This window comes from Narcine bancroftii, chromosome 1, assembly GCF_036971445.1.
Source record: "Narcine bancroftii isolate sNarBan1 chromosome 1, sNarBan1.hap1, whole genome shotgun sequence".
In the NCBI taxonomy this organism is placed as follows: Eukaryota; Metazoa; Chordata; class Chondrichthyes; order Torpediniformes; family Narcinidae; genus Narcine; species Narcine bancroftii.
The window spans coordinates 161,450,505-161,477,847 of record NC_091469.1 but is presented as its reverse complement, the minus strand read 5'-3'; the positions used below and the strand labels follow the sequence as shown (position 1 = coordinate 161,477,847).

The 27,343-nt window shown below is 43.5% G+C and overlaps 1 protein-coding gene across 3 annotated transcripts in view; it reads left to right on the top strand.

The window, feature by feature from the left end:
- Positions 1 to 27,343, top strand: part of LOC138735676 (FYN-binding protein 1-like) — a 181,813-nt gene that overhangs the window by 145,473 nt on the left and 8,997 nt on the right. For all 3 annotated transcript variants that reach the window (XM_069883876.1, XM_069883866.1, XM_069883884.1), the window contains 5 exons: positions 5,941 to 6,001; positions 10,070 to 10,172; positions 15,650 to 15,812; positions 22,935 to 22,968; positions 26,854 to 26,897. In XM_069883876.1, the coding sequence (XP_069739977.1) occupies positions 5,941 to 6,001; positions 10,070 to 10,172; positions 15,650 to 15,812; positions 22,935 to 22,968; positions 26,854 to 26,897 (405 nt within the window). The remainder of the gene's footprint in view (positions 1 to 5,940; positions 6,002 to 10,069; positions 10,173 to 15,649; positions 15,813 to 22,934; positions 22,969 to 26,853; positions 26,898 to 27,343) is intronic.

Here is a 27,343-nt window from a genome sequence, read left to right as displayed (position 1 = left end):
GTATTTAGGAGAATGAGGGTGATTTCATTGAACATTTTAAATGTTGAAAGGTGTGGACAGAGTAGATGTAGAAAGGTTGTTTCCTATGGTGGGAAAGTCTAGGACAAGAGGGCATAATGTCAGTATAGAAAGGCATCTGCTTAGAACAGAATTTCTTTAGCTAAAGGGTGGTAAATCTGTTGAATTTGTTACCACAAGCAGTTATGGGGCCAGGTCATTGGGTGTATTTAAAGCAGAGAATGACAAGTTCTTGCAAGATTATTCCGGGCATCAAAGGTTTTGGGATGAAGGCCGGGCGGCGTTGGGGGGGGGGGGGGGAGCTGAGTGGGGAAATGGATCAGCTCATGGTGGGGCAGTCTCAATGGGCTGAATGGCCTATTGCAGAATGGCCTATTTCTGCAACTATGTCTTATGGTCTAAAGTCAGTCAGTTGCAGAAGGCGGCAAGAATAGATTTAATTCCACCAGGTACACAGATGCCAATTTTTGTGCCTCAAATGTGTCTTGGTGGAAGTCAGAGGTGTCAGTTCATAATGTGCTTGGTGTTAGATGAGGGATAAAATTGGACCCCTTGTAGATAGCAAGGGTAGGCTGAGTGAGAAGTCAGAGGAGATGGGGGAAATTTTAAATGATTTCTTTGCCTCGGTATTCACTAGGGAAAAAAATTATTGTACCAGTTGAAGTAAAGAAAAATAGTGGGGAGGTCATGAAGCATATAAGGATAACCGAGGAGGTAGTGATGGCTGTGTTAAAAAAGATAAAGGTGGATAAATCTCCGGGACCGGATAAAATATTCCCAAGGACACTCAGGGAGGCTCGTGGACAGATAATGGGGCCATTAACAGAGATATTTAGGATGTCACTGGCCACGGAGGAAGTTCCAAAGGATTGGAGAGTGGCACATGTGGTTCCGCTGTTTAAGAAAGGGTCTAAATGTAAACCTGGGAATTATAGGCCCGTGAGTCTGACGTCTGTGGTGGGCAAGTTGATGGAAGGTGTTCTGAGGGATGGTATTTACAATTATTTGGAGGTACAGGGATTGCTAAGGAGTAATCAGCATGGTTTTGTCAGGGGTAGATCATGCTTGACAAACCTGATTGAGTTTTTCGAGGGGGTTACAGAAAAGGATGATGAAGGGAAAGCTGTGGATGTTGTCTATTTAGACTTTAGTAAAGCTTGTGACAAAGTTCCCCACAGGAGGTTAGGCAAAAAGGTGGAGGCATTAGGTATAAATGAGGAGGTAGTGAAATGGATTCAGCAATGGTTGGATGGGAGGTATCAGAGAGTAGTGGTAGAAAATTGTTTGTTCAATTGGAGGCCGGTGACTAGTGGAGTTCTTCAGGGATCGGTCCTGGGTCCACTATTGTTTGTTATATATATTAACGATCTGGAAGAAGGGGTGGAGAATTGGATAACATAACATAATAACATGACAATTTACAGCACGGAAACAGGCCATTAGGCCCTTCTAGTCTGCACTGAACCAAACACCCCTCTCTAGTCCCACCTCCTTGCACAATGCCCATAACCCTCCATCTTCTTCTCATCCATATACCTGTCCAACCTTTTCTTAAATAATACAATTGACTCCGCCGCCACTATTTCTCCCGGAAGCTCATTCCACACGGCTACCACTCTCTGAGTAAAGAAGTTCCCCCTCATGTTACCTCTAAACCTCTGCCCCTTAATTCTTAACTCATGTCCTCTTGTTTTAATCTTTCCTCCTCTTAACGGAAATAGTCTATCCACATCCACTCTGTCTATCCCTTTCATAATCTTAAATACTTCTATCAAATCCCCTCTCAACCTTCTACGCTCCAAAGAATAAAGACCTAATCTGCCCAATCTCTCCCTATACTCTAGATGCTTAAACCCAGGTAACATTCTGGTAAACCTTCTCTGCACTCTCTCCACTCTGTTTATATCCTTCCTATAATTAGGCGACCAGAACTGCACACAGAACTCCAAATTAGGCCGCACCAATGCCTTATACAATCTCAACATCACCTCCCAACTCCTATATTCCATGCAATGATTGATAAAGGCCAGCATACTAAAAACATTCTTCACCACCCTATTCACGTGAGTTTCTACCTTCAGGGAACGATGTACCATTACTCCTAAATCTTTCTGCTCTTCTGTATTCCTCAATGCTCTCCCATTTACCACGTATGTCCTGTTCTGATTCTTCTTACCAAAATGAAGCACCTCACACTTATCAGCATTAAATTCCATCTGCCATTTTTCAGCCCACTTTTCTAGGCAGCCCAAATCCCTCTGCAATCCTTGAAAACCTTCTTCATTATCCACTATTCCACCTATCTTAGTATTGTCTGCATATTTACTAATCCAATTTACTACCCCATCATCTAGATCATTAATGTATATTACGAACAATAATGGGCCCAATACAGATCCTTGAGGCACACCACTGGTCACTGGCCTCCAACCTGACAGACAATTTTCCACTACCACTCTCTGGCCTCTCCCTTTCAGCCAATGTTCAATCCATTTGACTATCTCAAAATTTATACCTAAAGACTGCACCTTCTTAACTAACCTTCCATGTGGTACCTTATCGAAGGCCTTACTGAAATCCATATAGACAACATCCACTGCGCTACCCTCATCCACATTCCTAGTCACCTCTTCAAAAAATTCAATCAGATTGGTCAAACATGACCTTCCTCCCACAAATCCATGTTGAGTGCTCCTGATCAGACCCTGTCTATCCAGATGTTTATAAGTACTATATCTAAGAATTTTCTCCATTAACTTACCTACCACAGACGTCAAACTTACAGGCCGATAGTTGCCAGGCTTCCTCCTTGATCCCTTTTTAAATAACGGAACCACATGCGCAATGCGCCAATCCTCCGGCACTATCCCCATCTCTAATGACATTTGGAAAATTACCGCCAGAGCCTCTGCTATTTCCTCCTTCACTTCTCTCAATGTCCTGGGGAAGATCCCGTCTGGTCCCGGAGACTTATCCACCTTTATATTCTTCAAAAGCCTTAAAACTACACCTTTTGTAATCTCTATATTCCCCATATTTACCCAATTTGCTTTTTTTATCTCACATCTCCCAATATCCTTCTCCTTAGTGAATACCGAAGAAAAGAAACTGTTCAGTATCTCCCCCATTTCTCTAGGCTCCACACACAGTTTCCCGCTCTGATTTTCTAAGGGACCAATTTTGTCTCTAGCTTTCCTCTTACCATTAACATATTTGTAGAACTCTTTTGGATTAATTTTCACCCTGCTTGCCATAGTTTTCTCGTACCTTCTTTTAGCTTTCCTAATTCCTCTCTTAAGATTCCTCTTACATTCAATGTATCTTTCAAACATCTCCTTAACTCCATGCTTCTTATATCTAATGTATGCCTCCCTTTTTCTTTGAACCAAGTTTCCAATATTCCTTGAAAACCACGGCTCTCTCCAACCTTTTGCCCCTCCTTTTAACCTAACAGGAACATAAAGCTTTTGCACTCTCAAAATCTGATCTTTAAAAGACTTCCATCTCTTTACTACATCCTGCCCATAAAACAAATTGTCCCAATGCACACCCTGCAAGTCCTTTCGCATCTCCTCAAATCTAGCTTTTCCCCAATCAAAAACCTCAATCCTTGGCCCTGACTTATCTCTTTCCATAATGACATTGAAGCTGATGGCATTATGATCACTGGACCCGAAGTGCTCGCCAACACTAACCTCTGTCACTTGACCCATCCCATTTGCCAACAGTAGATCTAACACTGCTCCTTCTCTGGTCGGCACCTCTACATATTGTTGTAAAAAACTATCTTGCACACATTTCACAAACTCTAACCCATCCAGTCCTTTCACAGAATGTGTTTCCCAATCTATATGTGGAAAATTAAAATCTCCCATAATTACAACCCTGTGCTTATCACAAATATCCACTATCTCCCTACAGATTTGCTCCTCTAGGTCTCGGTCCCCTCCGGGTGGTCTATAATACACCCCTACTAACCTCTCCTTTCCTACTCCTCAGTTCCACCCAAATAGCCTCCGTGGATGTGCCCTCTAATCTATCCTTCCTAGGCACCGCTGTAATATTTTCCCTGACAAGCAATGCAACCCCACCTCCTCTTGCCCCTCCGACTCTATCACACCTAAAACAACGAAACCCAGGGATATTCAGTTGCCAATCACATCCCTTCTGCAACCATGTCTCACTAATCGCTACCACATCATACTTCCAAGTATCAATCCACACCTTCAGCTCATCCACCTTTTTTACAATACTCCTGGCATTAAAATATATGAATTTCAGAGATTTCCCAATTTTTAATCCCTGTTTTCCCTCATCTTTAATAACAATATTATTTACTTTTCCTGCCAATTGCCCTTCTTCTTCCAGAGCATTTCCTTTCTCTATCACCTGCCCATCCATATTCAAATACTTACTACAAACTTTCTTTGTTTGCATTCTAACCTTCTCCTTACTGCTCTGTATTATTTTGTTCCCTCCCCCCAACCATTCTAGTTTAAAGGATCCTGAGTAGCCCTAGCAAATACCTCTGCCAGGATTCTGGTCCCCCTGGGATTTAAGTGTAACCCGTCCTTACTGTACAGGTCACATCTCCCCCAAAAAAGGTCCCAGTTATCCAGAAACTTAAAACCCTGCCCCTTACTCCACCCCTTCAGCCACATGTTAATCCTCCACCTCATTCTATTTCTATTCACACTGTCACGTGGCACAGGGAGTAATCCAGAGATTACCCCCTTTGCGGTCCTTCTTTTTAACTCCCTACCTAACTGCCTGTACTCACTTTTTAGGACCTCCTCTCTATTTCTCCCTATGTCATTGGTACCTACATGTACCATGACCTCTGGCTCCTGTCCCTCCCACTTTAGGATATCCGGGACACGAGCAGCAACATCCCGGACAAGCAAGTTTGCTGATGATACAAAGATTGGTAATATTGTGGACAGTGAGGAAGATTACCGTAGATTAAAAGGTGATTTAGGAAGGCTGGAGGAGTGGGCTGAGAAATGGCTGATGGAATTTAATACAGATAAGTGTGAAGTGTTGCATTTTGGAAAGGCAAATTTAAATAGGCCATATACATTGAATGGTAGGCTATTGAGGAGTGCAGAGCAACAAAGGGATTTGGGAGTTATGGTAAATAGTACCCTCAAGGCTGATACTCAGGTAGATGGTGTGGTGAAGAAGGCATTTGGAATGTTGGCCTTCATAAATCGGAGTATTGAATTCAAGAGTAGGGAGGTTATGATGAAATTGTACAAGGCATTGGTGAGGCCAAGTTTGGAGTACTGTGTACAGTTTTGGTCACCAAATTATAGGAAAGATATAAACAAAATAGAGAGAGTGCAGCGAAGGTTCATGAGAATGTTGACAGGATTTCAGGGTTTGAGTGACAAAGAAAGGTTGAGCAGACTGGGGCTTTTTTCTCTGGAGCGTAGAAGATTGAGGGGGGATTTGATGGAGGTGTTCAGGATTTTAAAAGGAACAGAGAGAGTCAACATGGATAGGCTTTTTCAATTAAGAGTGGGGGAGATTCAAACTAGAGGGCATGGTTTAAGATTGAAGGGGGAAATTATAAGGGGAACATGAGGGGAAATTTCTTTACGCAAAGGGTGGTGGGGATGTGGAATGAGCTTCCGACAGACGTGGTTGAGGCAGAATCATTGGTTACATTTAAGGAAAGGAGGGGACTAGAGGGGTATCGACTGGGTGCTGGTCAGTGGGACTAGGAGGGTGGGGATATGTTCTGGCATGGACTAGTAGGGCCGAACTGGCCTGTTCTGTGCTGTAAGTAGTTATATGGTTATATGGTTTTCCGGACTTGTTTTACACAAGCTGTGTTTTTTCTGTGGTAAAACATATTTTCTCAGTTGCTGTTCTTTTTGGAGTTCATGTTTGCTTGTTGTTTGTCTTCTCTCACAACAGGTGAAGAAGTCTACGATGATATTGGCACTGAAGACTTCCCTCCTCCGCCACCTGAATTCAGGTACAAGTGACCCTGCTCTGGTGAAATTCCGATCTGAAATAAGCGTCATAGGCTCAGCACAGGAGACTATTTGCCCTGTGATTGTGATGGGCCTGTCTCTCTCCCTCTCTCTCTCTCTCTCTTTGTCTCTGTCTCTGTCTCTCTCTCTCTCTCTCTCTCTTTGTCTCTGTCTCTGTCTCTGTCTCTCTCTCTCTCTCTTTGTCTCTGTCTCTCTCTCTCTCTCCCTCTCTCTCCCTCTCTCTCTCTCTCTCTCTTTGTCTCTGTCTCTGTCTCTCTCTCTCTCTCTCTTTGTCTCTGTCTGTCTCTCTCTCTCTCTCTCTCTCTCTGTCTCTGTCTCTCTCTCTCTTTGTCTCTGTCTGTCTGTCTGTCTCTCTCTCTCTCTTTCTCTTTGTCTCTGTCTCTGTCTCTCTCTCTCTCCCTCTCTCTCTTTGTCTCTGTCTCTCTCTCTCTCTCTCTCTTTGTCTCTGTCTCTGTCTGTCTCTCTCTCTCTCTTTGTCTCTGTCTGTCTGTCTCTCTCTCTTTGTCTCTGTCTCTGTCTCTCTCTCCCTCTCTCTCTCTCTCTCTCTCTTTGTCTCTGTCTCTCTCTCTCTCTCCCTCTCTCTCTTTCTCTTTGTCTCTGTCTCTCTCTCTCTCTCTCTTTGTCTCTGTCTGTCTCTCTCTCTCTCTGTCTCTGTCTCTCTCTCTCTTTCCCGCTCTCTCTCTCTCTCTCTTTGTCTCTGTCTCTGTCTCTGTCTCTCTCTCTCTCTCTCTCTCTCTTTGTCTCTGTCTCTCTCTCTCTCTCTCTCTCTTTGTCTCTGTCTCTGTCTCTCTCTCTCTCTCTTTGTCTCTGTCTGTCTCTCTCTCTCTTTGTCTCTGTCTCTGTCTCTCTCTCTCTCTCTCTCCCTCTCTCTCTCTCTCTCTTTGTCTCTGTCTCTGACTCTCTCTCTCTCTCTCTTTGTCTCTGTCTCTGACTCTCTCTCTCTCTCCCTCTCTCTCTCTCTCTCTTTGTCTCTGACTCTCTCTCTCTCTCTCTCTCTCTCTCTCTCTCTCTCTCTCTCTCTCTCTCTCTCTCTATCTATCTATCTATCTATCTATCTATTTCCATGCTCATTTTGGATTACTACCATTCTCTGCCCTAATATTCTGCTAATGTGTGGCTCCTGGGAGAGGAAAAAAAAACATAGAAAAAAACCTGTGGCCAATTTCAAGAAAAACTTTGGAAAATTCCTCCCAACTGCCTAATGGCAATCAAGCAGATCTCCAGGAGATCCCTGAAATTTGTGATACATCACCAGCAAAACTTATTCTAATTCTAATTCTTATACTAATTGCTAAAAGATCAAAAATTGAGCTTCCCTTCGCCGCTGCTCCCGCCGGACCTTGTCCCAGTTCTGATGAAGGGTCTGTGGCGGATGCATTAACTCTGCTTCTCTTCCCCCAGGGACAGCCTGACCCACTGAGTGTTTCCAATAGTTTTTCAAATTATTTTCACACGCTTCGTCCTATTGCCCTTAAATCATTAGGAACATTAAATGTCATGTTTCATTCAATGATCAGAAGAATCAGGATCAAAATTTATTGCAATGAACATGTCACAAAATTCATTGTTTTGCAGCAGTATTGCTATGAATTAGATTTTAAAATAAATCAATAAAATTATTACAAAAGAGGAAGTGAGGCAGAGTCTGTGGTTCATTGTCCATTCAGAAATCTGATGGCGGAGGGATAGAAGCTGTTTCTGTGCCACTGGGTGCTCGTCTTCAGCTCCTGTACCTCCTTCCCGATGGTAGCAGTGAGAAGAGGGAATAGCCTGGGTGGTGAGGGTCCTTGAGGATGGAGGCTGCTTTCTTGAGACAGCATCTCCTGTAGATGTCCTCAATGGAGTGAAGACTGATTTTACTTCTTCTAGGTGAGTATTTCAGGAAGATTATTACATTTTATGCTCTTATAATTCCATAAATGTCTTAATGAAATATGCAGGTCAAAACACACCAGCCGAAAGTGAAACAGAATTAACATTTCAGGTCAATGACCTTTGCAGTAGGGTCCATTGAAACTTACTTTTGCCTTCCCTGCAGTTCCTTCTTTGTTCATTTTAGGAAATTCTTGAATGAATCCCTTGAATCATAATCATTTAAGCTTTGTAGAGTTGTTTCCATCTCATATTCAAAATGTGCTTAGTAAAAACCAAAGGAAATTAAGCATTAAAGGTGGCTTGTTACAACTCTCCATGATCTTGGCCTAGTGCAGTGAATTATTAGCTTCTTGAAGAGTCATTATTATATTGTAGAAAGTCTGGCTGCTAGTTTTTGAGCCGCAGGATCCCGCTAACGGGAATGGCATGCTGAACACGCCGATTAGGCTGCCAGGCTTAGTTGTGAAATAAGCCAGACGCTGGTAAGCTAAAGCAACGTACAAAATGTTGGAGGAGTTCAGCGGGTCAGGCAGCATCCGCGTAAGGCAAAAGATGGTCAACATGGAATTAGGCCCCTTGGCCCATCACATCTGCCCCGCCATTTCATCGTGGCAGATTTCCTATCCTTTTAAAACCCCATTCTCCTAACCTTTGGTTCCCTTCCTGATCAAGATCTACCCATTTTAAATCTACCCAGTGACAGTCTCCACAACCATTCCACAGATTCACCACCCTCTGGGTAAAGAAATTCCCCCTCTCTCTGTTCTACGGGGACATTTTTGTGTTCTGAAGCTGTGCCCACTGCTCCTCGTCCCTCCCACTACTAAAACATCTTATCCACATCCATGCTATCGAGACCTTTCAGTATCTGATAGGTTTCAGCTAGGTTCTCTCCCCCCCCCCCCACCTTGATCCTTCTAAACTCCAGCAACTAATCCCTCTATTCCCACTCTTCACCTTCTGCCAGTCAGGTAATCTTCTATCCAGGCTTTCCCATAATATTACAGTCTTGTTCAGCGTCCTCATGGTGCAGGGCCTTGTCAAGGGCCTTCTGAAAATCCAAGGAAACCACATCGACTGGCTCTCTGCTGTCTACCCTCCTCATTACATCCTCAAAGGATTCCAAGGGATTTTTCAGGCAAAATCTCTGCTGGAGAAAGGTGGTGGCATATTTTATCTTGTGCTTTCGAGTCACCAAAAACCTTATTCTTAATAATGAACTCTAAAATCTTACCAACCACAAAAATCAGGCTAACGAGCCTATCATTTCCTGTAGTAAAACAAAAAAAGTCTACAGTTGCAGTGATTGAAGTAAAAACACTAGAGAAATTGAGCAATTCAAACGGCATATTTTATATAAAGATATATTACCCACATTTTGGACTTGAGCACCTCATCAAGGTATGCACAAAATGTCGGCAGATGCCTGAATAAAATGGTGGGGTGGGAGGAGCACAGGTGGATGAGGGAGGGAGGGCACAACAGAAAACAGGGGGAGGGGGGGATGGCTCTGGGAATGGAGAGGGAAGGGGGTGGAGAGCTGGAGGGAAGGAGACAGAGGGGCAGGGAAGAGAGGAAGAACAGGGTTAGCAGGAACTGGTTAATGCCATCCAGTGGGAGAGTGCCCAGATGCAATATTAAGTGTTACTCTTCCTATGGGTGGCCTTGGTTTGGAAGTGCTTGAGGCCATGGACAGACATATCAGAACAGGTGTGGGGACAGAATTGCAACGGTTGGCCACTGGGAGATCCCTGTCACTGATGTGGACAGAATGAAGGTGCTCAGGAAAGCGATCTCCCAGTCTGTGCCCAGTCTCTCTGATGTAGAGAAGCAGGAGATGTCTCCTGCATCTCTGTTTTAAATGGGCATCCTTCAATCCAGAAGTTGTGCCCACTTGTCCTTGACTCCCCTACCATGAGAGAAAACTTTGCCACATTACCTCTACTAAGTCTCCTCCCCCTCGCTCTCTCAAAAACTCTTGCATTCCTGTTTTTAATTCAAAATTCACAGCTTTTGACTTTTGATGTGAATCTTATATAGGATCAGGTTCAGTGTGGCATGGGGTTTCAGATGGTCCCTGAGATGTATGAAGAAAGTACGATGAGATAGACACTGGCCATGTGTTGGGTGAAACATCAAAGGCCCTAACGTCATGCTCTTTTTCTGTTGAACAGTTTGAAATTGTCAACACCAAATAAAGGCAAAAGAGATGAGAAGGATCCAAAAAAATTGAAAAAATTAGAGAAAGAGGAAAAAGACTTCAGGAAAAAGTTTAAAGTAAGTAGTAGATAATTTGCCATAATTGTTTTGAATTTTTGCAGGGCTTATTCTTGCCAGTCAGAAACTGCCAGGTTCAGTAGACGATAACTCTGAGTGGAAACTAACAATTGGACAATACATGATGAATCCATGTTCTCCTGGTGTGTCAAAATTCCCTTGAAAATTCTCTTTAGTCTGAAACATAAAAATCCTGCACAATTGCATAAAAACAGCAGTGTGGAGTGAGCTGGGGGGGGGGGGGTGGGGGGACTCAGCTTGAGAAAGTAGATTTTAGAATATAATAAAAAAAATGTTTTAAAATGGTGACTGGAAAGGGAAAGAGGGGGCTACATTTTTGGGCTGCATTCCTTCTTTTCTATCAGGTTGGGAGCTGATAAGAAGCTCCCTATTAGATAGGGCTCTGTGAGACTAAGAGAATTTTAAGGAATACGTACTTATGTGGAACAGTCTGTTCGAATGTTCCAAAAGACTAGAGTTTAGATAGTATAAATAAGCTGATATTGAATGTCACAATGCGGTCTCCTTTGTAGTAGGTTAGCTCCTTGTGGCAGGGCTTCTTGCTGTAATGGAGTTCTCATGCTTTGCAAAGTAATTAAAGTTTGTTTTTGTAGCTGCATTTTTCATGTTTGCTTTTAAGCAACTTCAAGTCCATTTTAACGTGCTCAGTGTTTTTGTGTCTCTTTGAAGGAGATATTCAATGAGTCTCTGATATTCCACTATAAACTTAGAATCATTGAATTGTTATTACATAGCCATTCACTCTGCGGAATCCTCTTTTCTCTGATCCTTCTCATCCGTATGAGTTGCCTTTTGAAGTCCTGATTGATTCTGGTTTCACCACCCTAGCATGCAGCGAATTCAAGAACATTTTCTCCTTTTTGTCTCCTATTCTTTTGGTATCTTTTATTCGGACTGAATATCTTGGTCCTTGAACCATCTTCTAAAATGAACATCTTCCTATAACATATCCTCTCTAAACCAATCATAATCAGGAAAACTTCAATCAAACCTTACAAAAAAAGGGGAACAACCCCAGCTTCTCTAGTCTGAACTGTGTTGCTCACACTAGTTTAGTAAATCAGATGCAACCCCTCTTGGATCTTCCCATCCTTCTTGAACTATGGGAAACAGAATTAATAAATGTAATTTTTCAAATTAAAATTTTTTAAAAATTAAATATAAATTTTCAATTTAAATTTAGACATACAGCACGGTAAAAGGCCCTTTTGGCCCACAAGCCTGAACTGCTCAATTTACATCCAATTAACATACACCACCCAGTACATTTTGAATGGTGGGAGGAAACCAGAGCCCACAGGGAAAACCCATGCAGACAGTGCGGGATTCGAACCCTGGTCCCGTTCACTGGTGCTGTTACAGCATTATGCTAATCGCTATGCTAACCATTCGACCTCAATAAATAAAATTTGGGTAAATCTCCTCAATCTCCATGATCAGATCTTTGCTGCAAAGTGGGACAACACGGGGATCGAACTAGCTTTTGCACAGTTCTACCATAATCTTCCTGCTTTCAAACACTAAATCCTAGGAAGAACCACATTGTCTTATTCATCTGGCCTAAAAAGCTTGGGGATTTATCTTAATATGCATGTCAAAATCCATTTATTCCTCTACACTTTTCAATTATTCTGTTCTTCCTTTCCTTGTTTGCCATCCCTTGCCATACACTTTCTGAATTCTCTTTGCCTCTCTTCTACTCCCTTCCACTGGTATCAACTGGCCTATCTGCAACTCTCTTCCTACCTATTAATTATTTAGCCAATTCTGATGTCACAAAGTTATACAGGAGGGAAATGGGCCCTTCAGCCCAAATTGTCATGCAAGGATTCCAGAAATGAGCCTGCAACACCTCAACAGCAAGATTCAAGATTACTTGTAATAATGCAGAATGGAATTTTACACGCGTGCCTTCCGCGTGCCTGATGCCGAACACTAATCTCTGATTTCTGCCTCTCAGCCAGTTTTGGATCTAATTTTCTGCCTTCCCTGGATATCATTGACCTGATATCCAGGGAAGTCACTTAGGACAACACCTTGGAGAGATTAAATGCATGATTTGGTTTTGAATATTTATCCAATTCCCTTTTAAAAGGTTGTTAAATTTTGCTCTGCTCTCCTTATGGATTAGCACTAATTTTGCTGATGTTTCTTGAGGCCGAATTTTCCACTGGTTCCATTACCTTTCAGTCTGCATCCAGTAGTTCCAAACAGTGGCAGCCAGAAGGGGCAGTCAGTGGCTCCTGCTTATTTTTGGAAGCTAAGGTAGTTTAATTAACACAGTCACATTTGTATTATTTACAAATATTTTATCCTTGCTAATAAAGATGTGCTGTGGTTCCTTTGAGGACTAGTTGCTGTTGTTCCCCAATTCCTGGCCATCAGTCACGACCAAGAAGTGAGTGGCGGGGGGAGAGGGTGGCATGAAGGACTAATGGCCCAGAAGGAGGGCTACTTTTGGCCTCACACCCAGACTGAAGAATCAAATACTATTTATTGTCATGTAATAAAATACAAGTGTCATATTACACAAAATTACCTTTAGTCTGCCATAAGACAGTCAAAGATTCATCATCAGTATTGCCCAGTCAGAGAAAGAGAAGCGAAAGAGAATCCCCTCCGAGTCACTGAGTGTCCATGGATTCACTTCCAGCGCTCCCACAGCCTCTGCAGCCACACAAGACTCTAATTCAGTTCAAACCATTAGCAACCCAAGCTCAGATCCTACCCTCTGCCACAATGAGGATGTCTTCGGCTCCAGGGACCTTTGGGAGCTCTTCTTGCTTTCAGAAACCTCTCGAGCCTCAATTCCGCTATCTGGTTCTCATGAGCCAGTCGCCAGCAGCTCGCTGCCTGTGTGGCTTCCTCGCCTGCAAGTCGCCTGCAGCTCACTGCCTGTGTGTGTCTTTCAGCCGCAGAGTCCCTCGCTGGCCCGCCATTGTGGTCACCATCCTTGGGGTCATCTCCTCAGCTTCTCCCTCTCGACGGGGTCTGTTCTCCCCGTTGCTGGAGTCCTGCGCTGATCTAATGCTCCTCTGGAGTTTGAAACCCCACGTGGCCGCTGCTGAACACAGGTGCCACAGATCCCGTGGCTGCAGGATTTTAAATAAAGCACCATTGGGCTCCTTTAACAGGCCATTTAAAGCCTGTAGAGAGACGCTGGCATCATGATCGAGCGGTAGGACCTCATGGGGGTACACGCTGTGTCTCTGCTCCCTGCTCTCCCCAGGTCTGCACCATATAGTAGCTCTGTTGTTACCACAGCTGTAACAGCACTGCCATTTTTTTTGTTACCTCTACCCCTAGAAGCAGGCCCCACTGACCTGGTGCCAGCCCCTCAAATGACAGAACAGAAACCTGTCATAGGCAGCCCACCCTCTGATGGTCATTGATTCCTGGCCCAGATCCAAAATGGCAGCCCTCTTCATGCAGTCACACCTTGATCAGCTGTCCAATTCAATGAGAGAGAGAGAAAAGAATTTGCAGTCCATTCATATAGCCATTAGTCGGAGGATCGAGTTCAGCAATCATGAGATAATGTTGTACCTCTACAACTCTCTGGTATGATCACACTTAGAATATTGTGTTCAGTTCTGGTCACCTCATCTCAGGAAGGATTTGGAAGCTATGGAGAGGGAATAGAGGAGATTCATCAGGGTGTTGTCTGGATTGGAGAATATGTTACATGAAGCAAGGTTAGCAGAGCTGGGACTTTTCTCTTTGGAGCAAAGGAGGGTGAGAGGTGACTCAATAGAGGTCGATGAGTTTATGAGAGGCGTAGATAAGATAGACAGCATCTTTTTGCCAGGGCAGCAGTAGAAAACACCAGAGAACGTGTGTACAAAGTGAAGGGAGGACAGTCAGAGGTGCGTTATTTTACACAGAGAGTTGTGGGGGCCTGGAATGCCTTGCCAGGGTTGGTGGTGGAGGCTGGAACAATAGGATAATTTAAGAGACTCTGAGGCAGGCACATGGATGAAAGAAAAATAAAGGTTTACAAGGTAGGGAGGGTTTAGTTTTTTTTTGTGTAGGTACAAATAAGTTGGCACAACATCGAGGGCTGAAGGGCCTGTACTGAGCTGTAATATTCTACGTTCTTTGTCCTAAATGGCAATGGTCAGTTTCACGGAAAAATCAATAATGCTGTCCTATTAACCTCACCATTAAAGACCACAGCTTACATCTGACTTTCATAACTGCAATGGGGGGTGGCCCGTAATTAAAAGTTCAAAAGCAATTTCAGAGTCTCTTTTTAACATCCCATTGCAGCAGTCCTGCAATGGGAGTGATGGGTGTGGTACAACAATCCCATCTACAATTCGCTATCTTTGTAATACAAGGCAACAGACAGGGTGGGTTAGTACGCTGACAGATGACACGAGAGTGATTGGTGTTGTGGGTAGTCTGGAGCATTGCCAGAGGTTTCAAGAAGGAGATTGATAAGAGGAAGAGTTGGGCTGAGAAGTGGAGGATGGAGTTTAACCCAGAAAATGCAAGGTGGTTCATTTTAGTAGGTCAAATTTGAAGGCAGAATACAGTTTTAACGGGAGGTTTCTGATCAGAGTGGACAAACTGAGAGATCTTGGGGTTCATGTCCATAGGACACTCAAAGCTGCTGCACAGGTTGAAGTGCTGTTAAGAAGACGCATGGTCTGTTGGCCTTCATTAACTGTGGCATCAAGTTCAAGAGGCATGAGGCAATGTTGCAGCTACATAAGATCTCAGTTAGACCCCACTTGGAATATTGTGCTGGGTTTGGTCACCTCTTAATGGATGCTAAGAGAAGGTACAGAAGAGATTTACTAAGAGGCTGCTTGGATTGGAGAGTATGCCTTATGAGGTTAGGTTGAGAAAACTTGGTCTTTTTTCCTTGGAATGACAGTGGATGAGGGGCGACCAGAGAGGGGGTACAAGATGATGAGAAGCATTGATAGTGTGGATGGCCAGAGGCTTTTACCCAGGGCTGAAATGACTAACACGAGGGGGAAAAGTTTTAAGGTGCTTGGACAGAAGGGATGAAAGAGATATGTTTTTCACACAGAGAGTGGGGGTACATGCCAATAATAAGGAGGCAGGTACAATAGGATCTCTTAAGAGACCAGTACATGGAACTGACAAAAATGGTGGGGGGGGGGGGGGGGGGTGGTTATGCAATAGTGGAATTCTAGGCAGTTGTCAGAGTGGGTTATTAGGTCAGGACAACACTGTGGTCGAGGGGCCCGTACTGTGCTGTAGATTTCTATGTTCTATATAGACAAGTGCTTTCTACATTAGTAATTTTTCTATGCCTGGAACTTTTCTTTGTCAATGGACCTTGAGGACTCACAGTGACCAGTTTTCCCTGTAAAACAAGGACATGCATTGAAGATCACTGCATTTATTTCACTCAAAGGTCTCTCTTTATTAAGTGTGTGAAATGTGAAGAACATAATTTTTATTTTCCCCATCTTGAACAGTATGATGGAGAAATCAAAATTCTGGGAACAACTCAAGTGGCTCAAAACATAACTAATAAGAAATGGGGCACCCGAGATCTACCAGTCAAAGCAGGTGAATTTTTAGACATTGTACAACACACCGATGACATGAAACTGCTCTGCCGGAATGAAGATGGAAAATGTAAGTTTATTTCATTTGCTTTAATAAAGAACATCTATACCAGTGGTTCTCAACCTTTTTCTTTCCACTTCCATCCCACTTTAGGTATTCCCTCTGCCATCAGTGCTCTGTGATTGGTAAGGGATTGCTTAAGGTGGGATGTGAGTGGAAAGAAAAAGTTTGACAGCCACTGTTTTAATTGTCCCTAATTGACTTGTTATGTGCACGATTTCCAAACTCCTAAAGAAATGGGCCCATGATGATTTTTCTCAAGCAAAATATTTCAGTGACAATTGGGGGCAGAGCAGTGGTTCTTAACCTTCTTTTCCCACCCACATAACACCTTAATCACAGAGCACCGATGGCATAGGGATTAAGGTTAAGAACCACTGATCTAGAACTTTGATGTTTTTTTTAGAAAGGAGCAGAAAAGAGCCATCATCAGGTCTGCCCCACCGTTCAATCTTGACTGATTCATTTCCCCACTCAGCACTACTGCCTGGCCTTCTTGCCATAACCTTTGATGCCCTGGCTAATCAAGAGCCTATCAATCTCTGCCTTAAATATATAAACAATGACTTGGCCTCTTCAACCGCCTGTAGTAACAAATACCACAATGTGGATGTGTAATTACATGAAGGCATTTGTAACAAAGTTCACATCTTCAGTCAGTAGCAGAGGCCTGCATGAATAGATTTAATTCCCACTAGAACCACAGATGCCAATCTTTGTGTCCCAAATGCATCTTGCTGAAAGCCAGAGATCTCAATTTACAACGTGCTTGGTGTTTTTATGACCTGTTTCACCCAGTACTTATACAATCTGCTATATTTACTAAATGAGCTGTAGATTGTATGGATTTACCCACTACTGCCAACAATGGCTGATTTTTGAAAAAGAGTCTGGATCTAAATTAGGACATTGTAAATGTTGAAACTTTGTTTAAATTGCAATGATAGACAATAGACAATAGACAATTAGGAGCTGGAGTAGGCCATTTGGCCCGTCGGGCCAGCACCGCCATTTTAGATCATGGCTGATCATTACCATCAGTACCCCTTTCCAGCCTTATCCCCATAACCCTTAACTCCGTTACCCACAAGAGTCTTATCTAACTCTCTTTTGAACATAGTCAGCGAATCTGCCTCTACCACCCTCTGTGGCAGAGCATTCCACAGATTCACACTTCTCTGGGTAAAAAAATGTTTTCTCATCTCCGTCCTAAAGGGCCTACCCTGTATTCTTAAACTATGCCCTCTAGTCCTCGTCTCCCCCCATCATTGGGAACAAGAAATCAGACTTCACCCTGTCTATCCCCCTGATGATTTTGTATACCTCAATCATGTCCCCCTCATCCTTCTAAACTCCATCGGATACAAGTCCAGTTTTTCTAGCCTTGCTGCATATGACAACCCTGCCATCCCTGGAACTAACCTTGTAAATCTGCGCTGCACACCCTCTATAGCTAGTATGTCCTTCCTCAAGTTTGGAGACCAGAACTGGACGCAATACTCCAGGTGGGGTCTCACCAGGGCCCTGTATAACTGCAGAAGGGCGTCTCTGTACCTACACTCCAATCCCCTCTTTATGAAAGCCAACATTCCATTTGCCTTCTTCACAGCTTTCTGAACCTGCATGCTAGCCTTCAGTGACCGGTGAACAAGTACACCCAGATCCATTTGCACTTCCCCACTCCCTAGCTTGTCTCCATTTAAATAATACTCAGCTTTCCTATTACTTCCCCCGAAATGAATAACCTCACATTTGTTCACATTGAAATTCACCTTCCATTTAGCCGCCCACTCCTCCACCCTGTCCAAGTCCCTCTGCATTTTCCTTACATCCTCCTCACACCCCACACCGCCACCCAGTTTAGTGTCATCTGCAAATTTGCTCATGTTATTTATAATCCCCTCATCCAAATCATTAACATAAATTACAAACAACTGAGGACCCAACACCGATCCCTGAGGCACTCCACTCGTCACATCCTGCCATTCTGAAAAAGACCCATTTACTCCAACCCTTTGTTTCCTATCTCTTAACCAATTTCCTATCCATGTCAGCACCTTACCTCCAATACCATGCTCCCTGATCTTGCCCACTAGACTCCTATGCGGTACCTTATCAAAGGCCTTCTGGAAGTCCAAATACACCACATCCACTGGCTCTCCCGAGCCCACCCTCTTTGTCACATCCTCAAAAAATTCCAGAAGGTTAGTCAAGCATGACTTACCCTTAAGGAATCCATGCTGACTAGCCCTTATACTATTATTACTGACTAAGTGTTCTGCTATTTCTCCTTTTATGATGGACTCTAATATCTTCCCCACCACTGATGTCAGGCTGACCGGTCTATAATTTCCCATTTTCTCCCTCCCTCCTTTCTTAAAAAGCGGCACCACATCAGCCACTCTCCAATCCTCAGGGACCTCTCCGGAGTCTATGGAACTTTGGAAAATGTCGACCAGTGCCTCCACAATTTCCATAGCCACCTCTTTAAGCACCCTAGGATGCAGCCCATCAGGCCCTGGGGATTTTTCAGCCCTCAGTCCCAACAATTTACTCATAACCTCCTGCTTCTGGATCCGGATATCCATTAGATCCCCTACCTCCCCAGTAAAGTTCCCCAAGTCCCTTGGTACCGCATGACCACTACCCCCTAACTGACTATAACCTATATCCTCCTTGGTGAAGACAGTTGCAAAGTATTTGTTAAATTCCTCTGCCATCTCCTTGTTTCCTGTAATAATTTCACCCTTGCCCATTTTCAAAGGGCCAATTTTAGACCGAACCAATTTCTTCCTCTTCACATACTTAAAAAAGCTTTTGCTATCCTCCACAATATTATCTGCTAATTTCCTCTCGTACTTCATTTTCCCATCTCTTATGGCTTTCTTATTTACCCTCTGATGTTCTTTGAAGGTTTCCCAATCCTCTAATTTCCCACTCCGCTTCGCTATCTTATAATTACTCCCTTTGGACTTGATTTCCTTAGTTAGCCAGGGCTGCCATTTGCATCTCCTAGAGCCTTTCCTCCACTTTGGAATAAATTTGTCCTGAATCCTGTGAAAAATGTCCATAAAAACCTGCCATTTTTCCCCAGTTGTCCTCCCAGCTAGTGTATCTTCCCATTTTATTTTGGATAGCTCCTCCCTCATAGCTGCAAAATTCCCTTTATTTAACTGAAGTACAGATGCTTCCGACTTCCTTTCCATTTCCTTTTCTAATTGCAGCTTAAAAGTAACCATACCATGGTCACTATTCCCTAATGGCTCCCCTACATCAAGGTCACTTATTAAGTCTGCGTCGCTGCACAGCACCCAGTCCAGAATCGACTTCCCCCTGGTAGGTTCCTCCACTAGCTGTTCCAAGAAAGTATCTCGTAGACATTCTATAAACTCGCTCTCTTGTGTCCCTGCCCCTGTCTGATTATCCCAGTCCATCTTCATGTTGAAGTCCCCCATAACTACCGTATTGCTACCACTTTGACATGCCACTCTTAATTCCTGATTTATACTACTACCGATATCTGAGCTACTTTTCGGAGGCCTGTAAATGACCCTCATTATATTCCTCTTGCCCTTGCAATTTCTTAATTCAATCCAAACAGACTCTACCTCACCTGTTTCAATGTCCTTCCTTTCAAACGCCTGAATCTCATTTCTTACCAACAGAGCTACCCCACCTCCTCTTCTTAACTTTCTGTCCTTTCTAAAGGACGTGTACCCTGGAACATTTATTTCCCAATCCTGCCCTTCCCGCAGCCATGTCTCCGTTATTCCGACAATGTCATAACCTCCCATCGCCATTTGCACCTCAAGCTCATCCATTTTATTCCTTACACTCCTTGCATTCATACACAATACCTTGATGCCATACCTCCTTTCTCCCTCCACCTTGGTTCTTGGTGCATTCGTTCTTATTCTCCTATCACTTTTAGCTCCCTTATTCCTTATTTTTTCACCGTCTATCGGAACCACCCCTATATTCTCTCTCCTATCTACTTCCCTATCAGTCCTGTTCCCTTCCCCCTGCCAAATTAGTTTAAATCAGCTCCGACAGCTTCATGTTCCAGAGATTGCAAATTGTGGTGTAGATGGCAGGATGGACAAGAGTCTTATTTTCCTGAAGTGAAGTGAAAGACGAGCCACATGCTTAAACAGAAAAAACAAAGTTCATTGTTACTTTCAGTGCAGCATTGCAGATTTTGGCCGAATGAGGAAAAAAGTGCATATAAATAAAGATGACGAACTGGCAACAAGCAAGTGGTCAAGCAGGAATCAATCATATCAGCTATTCTATCCAGTTCTGAAGCCTGTACCATCTACAACTAGAAGCTCAAAGCACCAATATTATCTTTGTACTGACAATAACCAGACCAGCGGTGCGAGTATAAGACAGCTTTAATAAACTAATATGTACACTAAGGGGACTTGTCTCTCTGCAAGATTAACCTGGAAGGCGAGACTGTGGCTCTGGATTGCTTTCTAGACAAGGTCACCGGGATGACCCCTGGTCGCCTAGTGGTGGAATTACATCTCACCACAATCTTGACATATTAACTGGCAGGATAACTAAAACAATCCTCTCCAGCCCAACATCCGCAGAATGAAGTCTCCAATTACCCTCAGTTAGCTCTGACTCCCAAAATAATATTCCAAGCACTGTTGGGGCAATAGATTTACAGGTGGAGTGTGGAAAAGATTCAAGACTGTTCTCAAAAGGCAGAAATACTGGAGGAACTCGGCAGGTCTCGCAGCATTCTGACGGGGTTTCAGGCCGGAGCTTTTCTTTGATACCTTGAAGAAGTGCTCAGGCCAGAAATGTCGCTTACATATCTTTACCTCCTATGGATGATGTGAGACTGTCTTGAGTTCCTCCAGCATTTACTGTGTATTTATTACAATCACATTGTTGGTAGACTATTGCGTTTCATTCAAGGCTGTTCTCAAAGCCCACTTTAGAAAGTTTAACATTTCCCTCTTTAATCTCTGGAACTCCCTGCCCTGTGACCATTCTAAATGGAGTGACACATGAATGTGTGCAGGACTCTGTGACTGTAAGTCAAAACACAGAGATGCTGGTGGAACTCAGCCGGACTTGCAGTGTCCATAGGAGGTAAAGATACATAAAAGACGTTTCGGGCCTGAGCCCTTCCTCAAGAGCCTTGAGGAAGGGCTCAGGATCAAAACGTCAGTAATATATCTTTCCCTCCTATGGATGCTGCAAGACTGCCTAAGTTCCTCCACCATTCTAAATGGAAAACAAGCATTCAGGGTAGCAGTTTGAAATTTGCATGGGAAGCATACACAGCCTGGCATAACTGACAGAAGGAGGCCACTACCTTCCAAGCACACTCCTTCCCATCCCACCAAAACCACTTTTGTGGTGAGATGTAATTCCACCACTAGGCCACCAGGGGTCATCCCGGTGACCTTGTCTATAAAGCAGTCCAGAGCTACAGTCTCGCCTTCCAGGTTCGTCTTGCAGAGAGACAAGACCTCTTAGTGTACATATTAGTTTATTAAATTGTACTGACAATAACCACACCAGCTGTGGTGATATGTAATTCCACCACTAGGCCACCAGGGGTCATCCTGGTGACCTTGTCCATAAAGCAGTCCAGAGCTACAGTCTAGCCTTCCAGGTTCGTCTTGCAGAGAGACAAGACCCTCTGAGTGTACGTATTAGTTTATTAAAGCTGTCTTATCCTCGCACTGCTGGTCTGGTTATTGTCAGTACAACTTTTGCCCCTTCTCCCTCATTGGCCTCCTCAGTCACTTCCTAACCTACAAAAGTAAAACACAAAACTCTGTAGACACCATGGTTGAAGTGAAAAACATAAACAGTGTCGTTATATAGCAAAGGTGAAGATACATAACCGGTGTCTCGGTCTTGAACCCTTTATGAAAGTATGAGAAAATGCCGGCAAACGTCTGAACAAAAGAGTGAGGGGGGTAGCAAAGACAGGAGATGGTGATAGATGGAGAAAGGAGGGGGGGGGACAGCAGCAATGAGGGGGAGGAGGGATACTGGGTGAGTGAGAGAACTGGAAAGCCAGGAAAAGGGGGAGGGGAAAGGAAAGGCGAGGAGGTTTAGTGGAAAGTAGTAAAGTCAATGTTAATGTCATCTGGCTGGAGAGGTCACATCGCACCTTCCCCTGTGCCTGGAGGAGGTGTGCCTCCTCCTTCATCACGGTCCGGGGCCCCAAACAGGCCTTTCACATGTACATCCAGAGGACTTATTTACTGCAACTGGTGCACCCTTTGTGGCCTTCTCTACATCAGAGAGACCGGCTATAGATTGGGAGATGGCTTCGCTCGGCACCTCCACTCCATTCGCAACTACAGCCACCTGCCAGGGGCCAACTATATTAATTCTGAGTCACATTCCCGCGCTCACATGTCTGACCATGGCTTTATGTACTGTCCCACCCTGACCACCCGCAGATGGAGGAACAACTCCTTATTTTCCGTCCAGCCAAATGGCACGAACATCAACTTTACTGCTTTCCACTAAACCTGCTCGCCTGTTCTTTCCCCTCTCCCTTTTCCTGTCTTTCCAGCTCTCCCACCCACCCAGCCCTCCCCCTCATTGCTACTGTCCCCTCCCTCCCTTCTCCACCTACCATCTGCCTTTGCCACCCCCCCCCCCCACTCTTTTGTTCCAAGGCTTGCCGGCATTTTCTCCTACCTTGATGAAGGGCTGAAGCCCGAAGGTCGGTTATGAACCTTCACCTTTGCTACATAAACAACGCTCTTTGACTTGATGAGCTTCTCCAGCATTTTGTGTTTTATATTCCTAACCTACAGAAATGGAGCGGAAGCAAGTGATCCTCAACCCCAGGGCCGTGCCTAAGGAGAAGAAACACATATTTAAAAGGAGCCCAGTGATTTCCTGAGGGGAATCAAACAAAGAGTGAAAGTAAAAGATTGTGGGAAGGGATCAATAAGTCATTTGCTTAGATAATTTAGCTAATCTCTTCTTCAGTCAGACAGAATAGAAGTTACTCTTCTTTAGAAGTTGATGCATCTGCCTAATATTTTTACCATTTCCTATTGTGGTACCAGAATAAGCTTGGTAATCCTGAATGTTTTACTGAACTAATTACTCTTCTTTTTTTCTCTCTGAAATCAACAGTTGGATATGTCCAAAAAGTCAACTTAGTAACTGAGTGAGTATATTTTATAAATACAATTATGTTGTAATTTCTTGTCCAAGCATCCCAATAGGATCATCTCTTTTTCAGTATTTTTTTAATCTGTTGATGTTTTATCAAAGGTTGAGGATTTTCTGATCCATTTAATAAAGAGATGGAAATATTATTTCAAATAAAATAAAACAACCTTGACAACTTCCCACAGCTCTTAAATGAAAGAGCTAAACTTGGTTTAGCAGGTAAAGGAAGAATCCGAGGAAAAGAGATCAGGGCTGTCATGTTCCTGGAAGGGGAGAAGGCAGGTGTTATCCAGCAAGTATCGTGAACCCTGGATGTTGACCGATATTTAGGGTGGTGTGACAATGGAGGAGGCCCGTTTGTAAGAAGTTTAGAGAGGTCATTAGGAAAGAGATTAAAGATGCCAAGAATGCTCTAGAGGAATCACTAGCGGACAGGATTAAGTCCAAAGGTCGAAGCATAAACGAATAACAAAGGAATATGTAGGGCCCATCCGGGGTCATCTGTGTGGAGCCACAGATTGGTGAGGTCCTAAATGAATACTTTCTCTCAGTATTCTCCATTTGTCATTGGAGAATTTAGGGAAGGGGTAGGTGAAAGTCTAGTGGAAGTCCCCAGGATTGAGTAAGTTTTATTTTAAGATACTGTGGGTGGCAGATATAGAGATTACTGGGGATCTGGCTGAGATTGTTAAGTGAGGTACCAGACTGCTGGAGGACAGCAAATGTGGTCACCTTTTTGAAGGAAGACAACGGGGAAATGTCTAGTAACTGTAGATCTGAGATCTTGGTAAAGGCTTCTTTCTTAATCACCTTGGTATTTGCTGGATAAAAGGGTTGGTCTGCAGCCTTCTAATCCTATCTCTAAATGCAATATTTACCTTTATTGCCTCATTCTACCCTATAAAGGGAATCCATGAAGACAACCCCACTCTTCCAATCCAATGAAGACTAAAATAATCACTTTTATATAATTCTTAAGGCAACATGTTTCAAACAAGTCTTATATGTTTCCTTAATAGCTTTGTCTCTGGAACTGGGAATAATTGAAAAGTTATCAACCTTGATTCAAATTCAATCATTTTTGTGAAACTCCATCCTGCTGTGTCATTTTTATTGTTTCAGTGGTAAAACCTGAGACAATTCAAAATAGTAGCAGCAAGGGACTCACGCCCTGACACCCCAAAAACTTTCTAGCATCTACAAAGTATATGTCAGGAGTGTGATAGACTATTCTTCACTTGTCTAGATGAGCACTCCTCCAATAGTTAAGAAGTATAGTCCTATCCAAAGAAAATAGACTGATCAGCACACAAAGACTGCAGGGTATACCACCCACAAAATGCCCAACAATTACTCTCTGACTTCTAAAGCACAGAGACTCTTCTTCCTGTCACATTCCATCTTGAGCTGGAAACTTATCCCTGGGTCTAATCCCTGGAACCCTATCCAAAAGGGTGGCATGGTTGGCGTTGCACTTAGTGCAATCCCATGCTGTCTGTGAGGAGTTTTCCCCGTGTCTGCATGAGTTTTCCCCAGGGGCTCTGGTTTCCTCCCACTGTTCAAAACATACCGGGAATGTAGTTTAATTGGGTGTAAATTGGGCAGCTCGGACTCATGGGGGCGAAATGCCCTGTCACCGTGTTGTATGTCTAAATTTAAATTTAAAAAAAACATGCTGGGAATATCTTCTCCAGAAATACTGCAGTGCTTCAGGGAGGCAGTTCACCACAACTTCTCAAGGGCAATCAGAAATGGTCTAACCCTGCCAGCATCATCGAGGGTACAATGGCAGCATTTAAAAGATATTTGGACAAGCTTTTTGGAATAAGACAGGTTGAGAAGGATATGGACAAAATTCAGGGAAATAGGACTAGCTTAAGAAAGCATCCTGGTTGGCACGGTTGGGCTGAAAGGTCTGTTTCCATGTTGCATAACTCTGTGAGAAACAAATAAGTAAATACTTGCTTTCTCTTGTTGATTCGATTTACCACCCTGCTACGCACAATCTAAATTATTACTGCCCAATGTTTATTGAATATTATCCATGTGCTATTGTCCCACCTGCTTTTCCTATGTGTCATAATTTATGGATGAGCCAACAGAATTCAGGAGGCTAAGTTTGGGGACTGTGTCATCTGCTTTATAACTCCTCAATGCAACCAGTATTAAGGTTAGCTATTTTGGAGTGTGGCGGGGGCGGGCGGGGGGGGGGGGGGGGGGTGAAGAGTTACCCGTGTAATATGTACCAGTCATATAGTCTAAAATTATTGTTCACCACCAACTGTCTTGAATAGGTTATGAATCACACAGAATGTGATTGGAGTCATGCAGAGGTCCGACTGAGTAAAGGGGATAAATTTCCCTTCTTGAAGCATCTTAGTAAACCAGCTAGTTTTTTTAAAAAAACATGATCTTAATAGATTAATATCAACTTTAACTGATGTTTAAAATTGATAAAGATCACATGTTAGCATATGAATTTGCATTCCTTGGAATATTAGTCCAGCCTCAGCATTATGGCCTGGTTGGCGTAGTGGTTAGTGCAATGCCTTTAGAGCGCCAGCAAATGGAATAGCAGTTCGTATCCCACTCTTTAAGGAGTTTGAACGTTCTCCCCGTATCTTCATGGGTTCTCCCTACTGGCTCTGGCTTCCTCCCACCGTTCAAAAACATACTGGAGATGTAGGTTAATTGGGTGTAAATTAGGTGGCACAGACTCCTGGGCTGACTCTGCGCTATATGTCTAAATTATATAGAACACAACTTCACAGTACAGGCCATTTAGCCCTCAATGTTGTGCCGTCCCATATATTCCTACCAAAATAAGTACTATGTCGCAGTACACTTGGAGGAGTGGGCAGAACCAGCGCTGTCTTGTGAGGCCTAGTGACTCAGCAGCACCCATAGGTCGACTGAGAACCCTGGCTAGGTCATGAGGTCATTAGCACTTCAGATGTCATGACGCCAGGTCACATGTTGTAGATCTATATTAAGCCTGATAACACTGTAATAAACCCTCTTCAGGTGTGGTCTCGTTATTTCAACATGATGGCGTACGAGCTCAAACGTCATCCGCCGCAACTAAACTTTCCCTGCCTTGTAACCCTCTATTTTTCTTTCATCCATGTGCCTGCTTAAGAGGGTCTTCAATGGCCTAAATGTTTCATCTCTTAGTTGCACTCTTATACTCTTAGTTGTGCTTGGGTGATCTGATTTCAATACATTTGGGCTATTCCAATGGTGTCTTCACTTGCAAGTCTGTTAGTTTCATACTTGGTTTTTCAATCACAGTCAATTTGCAAAAAAACCCAATCATCAGTACTTACAACAAAATAATAAACAAATCACACAAGCTTTCTGCTGGAGGACCCCGTGGATTGAGCACCAACAGAGCCGAAACAATGACCATTCTTTTTCTCCCACTGGTGCTGCTCGACCCGCTGAGATTCTCCAGCGGATTGTTTGCTGACCCAGGTTCCAGCATCTGCGCTCTCTCGTGTGCCTCATTCGAGCTTTTGTATCGGGTGCACAAGGAGGTGAGCTGATGCACGGGATTAGAATAAAGTGATATTGCAATGCAATATGATGACCTTGTTTCACCTGAGATGGGGGCAGGCAGATTTTTTTTTAAAAACCCGAGGCCAATACAAAACCAAAAAAAAACTCTGGAGATTTAGTTTTTTGGACTGCAAAGGTCGTTCAGATAAGATCAAGGAAGCCACAGCGGACATTACTTGACCTGATCTCTTGGTTATTATTCATTCCGGGATGCGGGCATTCGTCAGGGTTAACGCTGAGTAAAGGTGAAACTTGTAAAATGTCAGATGCTTTAAAGGGAAAAAAATAAATAAAATGTTTCTGATGTTTTTTTTCTTTTTAGAAATGCAGAAGGGTATGGAGACATCTATGACGACATTGATACAGGTATGTGAAGAACTCCTTGGAGGCATGAGGCACAGGGGCCAGATTTCGAATTTGGGCAGTCCAATTAGTGTAGCAGTTGGCACAACGCAATCGGGACCGAGGTTCAAATCTGGAGCTGTCTCTTAGGATTCTCCCCGTGTCTGTGTGGGTTTTCCTCCAGGTGCTCTGGTTTTCCCCTCCCACCCTCCGCTCAAAATGTCCCCAGGGATTGTAGGCCACTTAGATGTGATTGGATGGTCAAGGGGTTTGTGGGCCGAAAGGGCCTGTTACTGAGCTAAATTTATGTCTAAATAAATTTTTTTTAAAAAAACAAAAGTTGTTAGGTTCTTCACTAGTGAGGACATTAAAGGTTATGGGAGAAAGCTGAAAATGCCTTAGCCAAAAGGATGTTCGATGGATTGAAAGACCTGTTTCTACTCAAGTCTTATGGTTTTGCCGATGGAGGA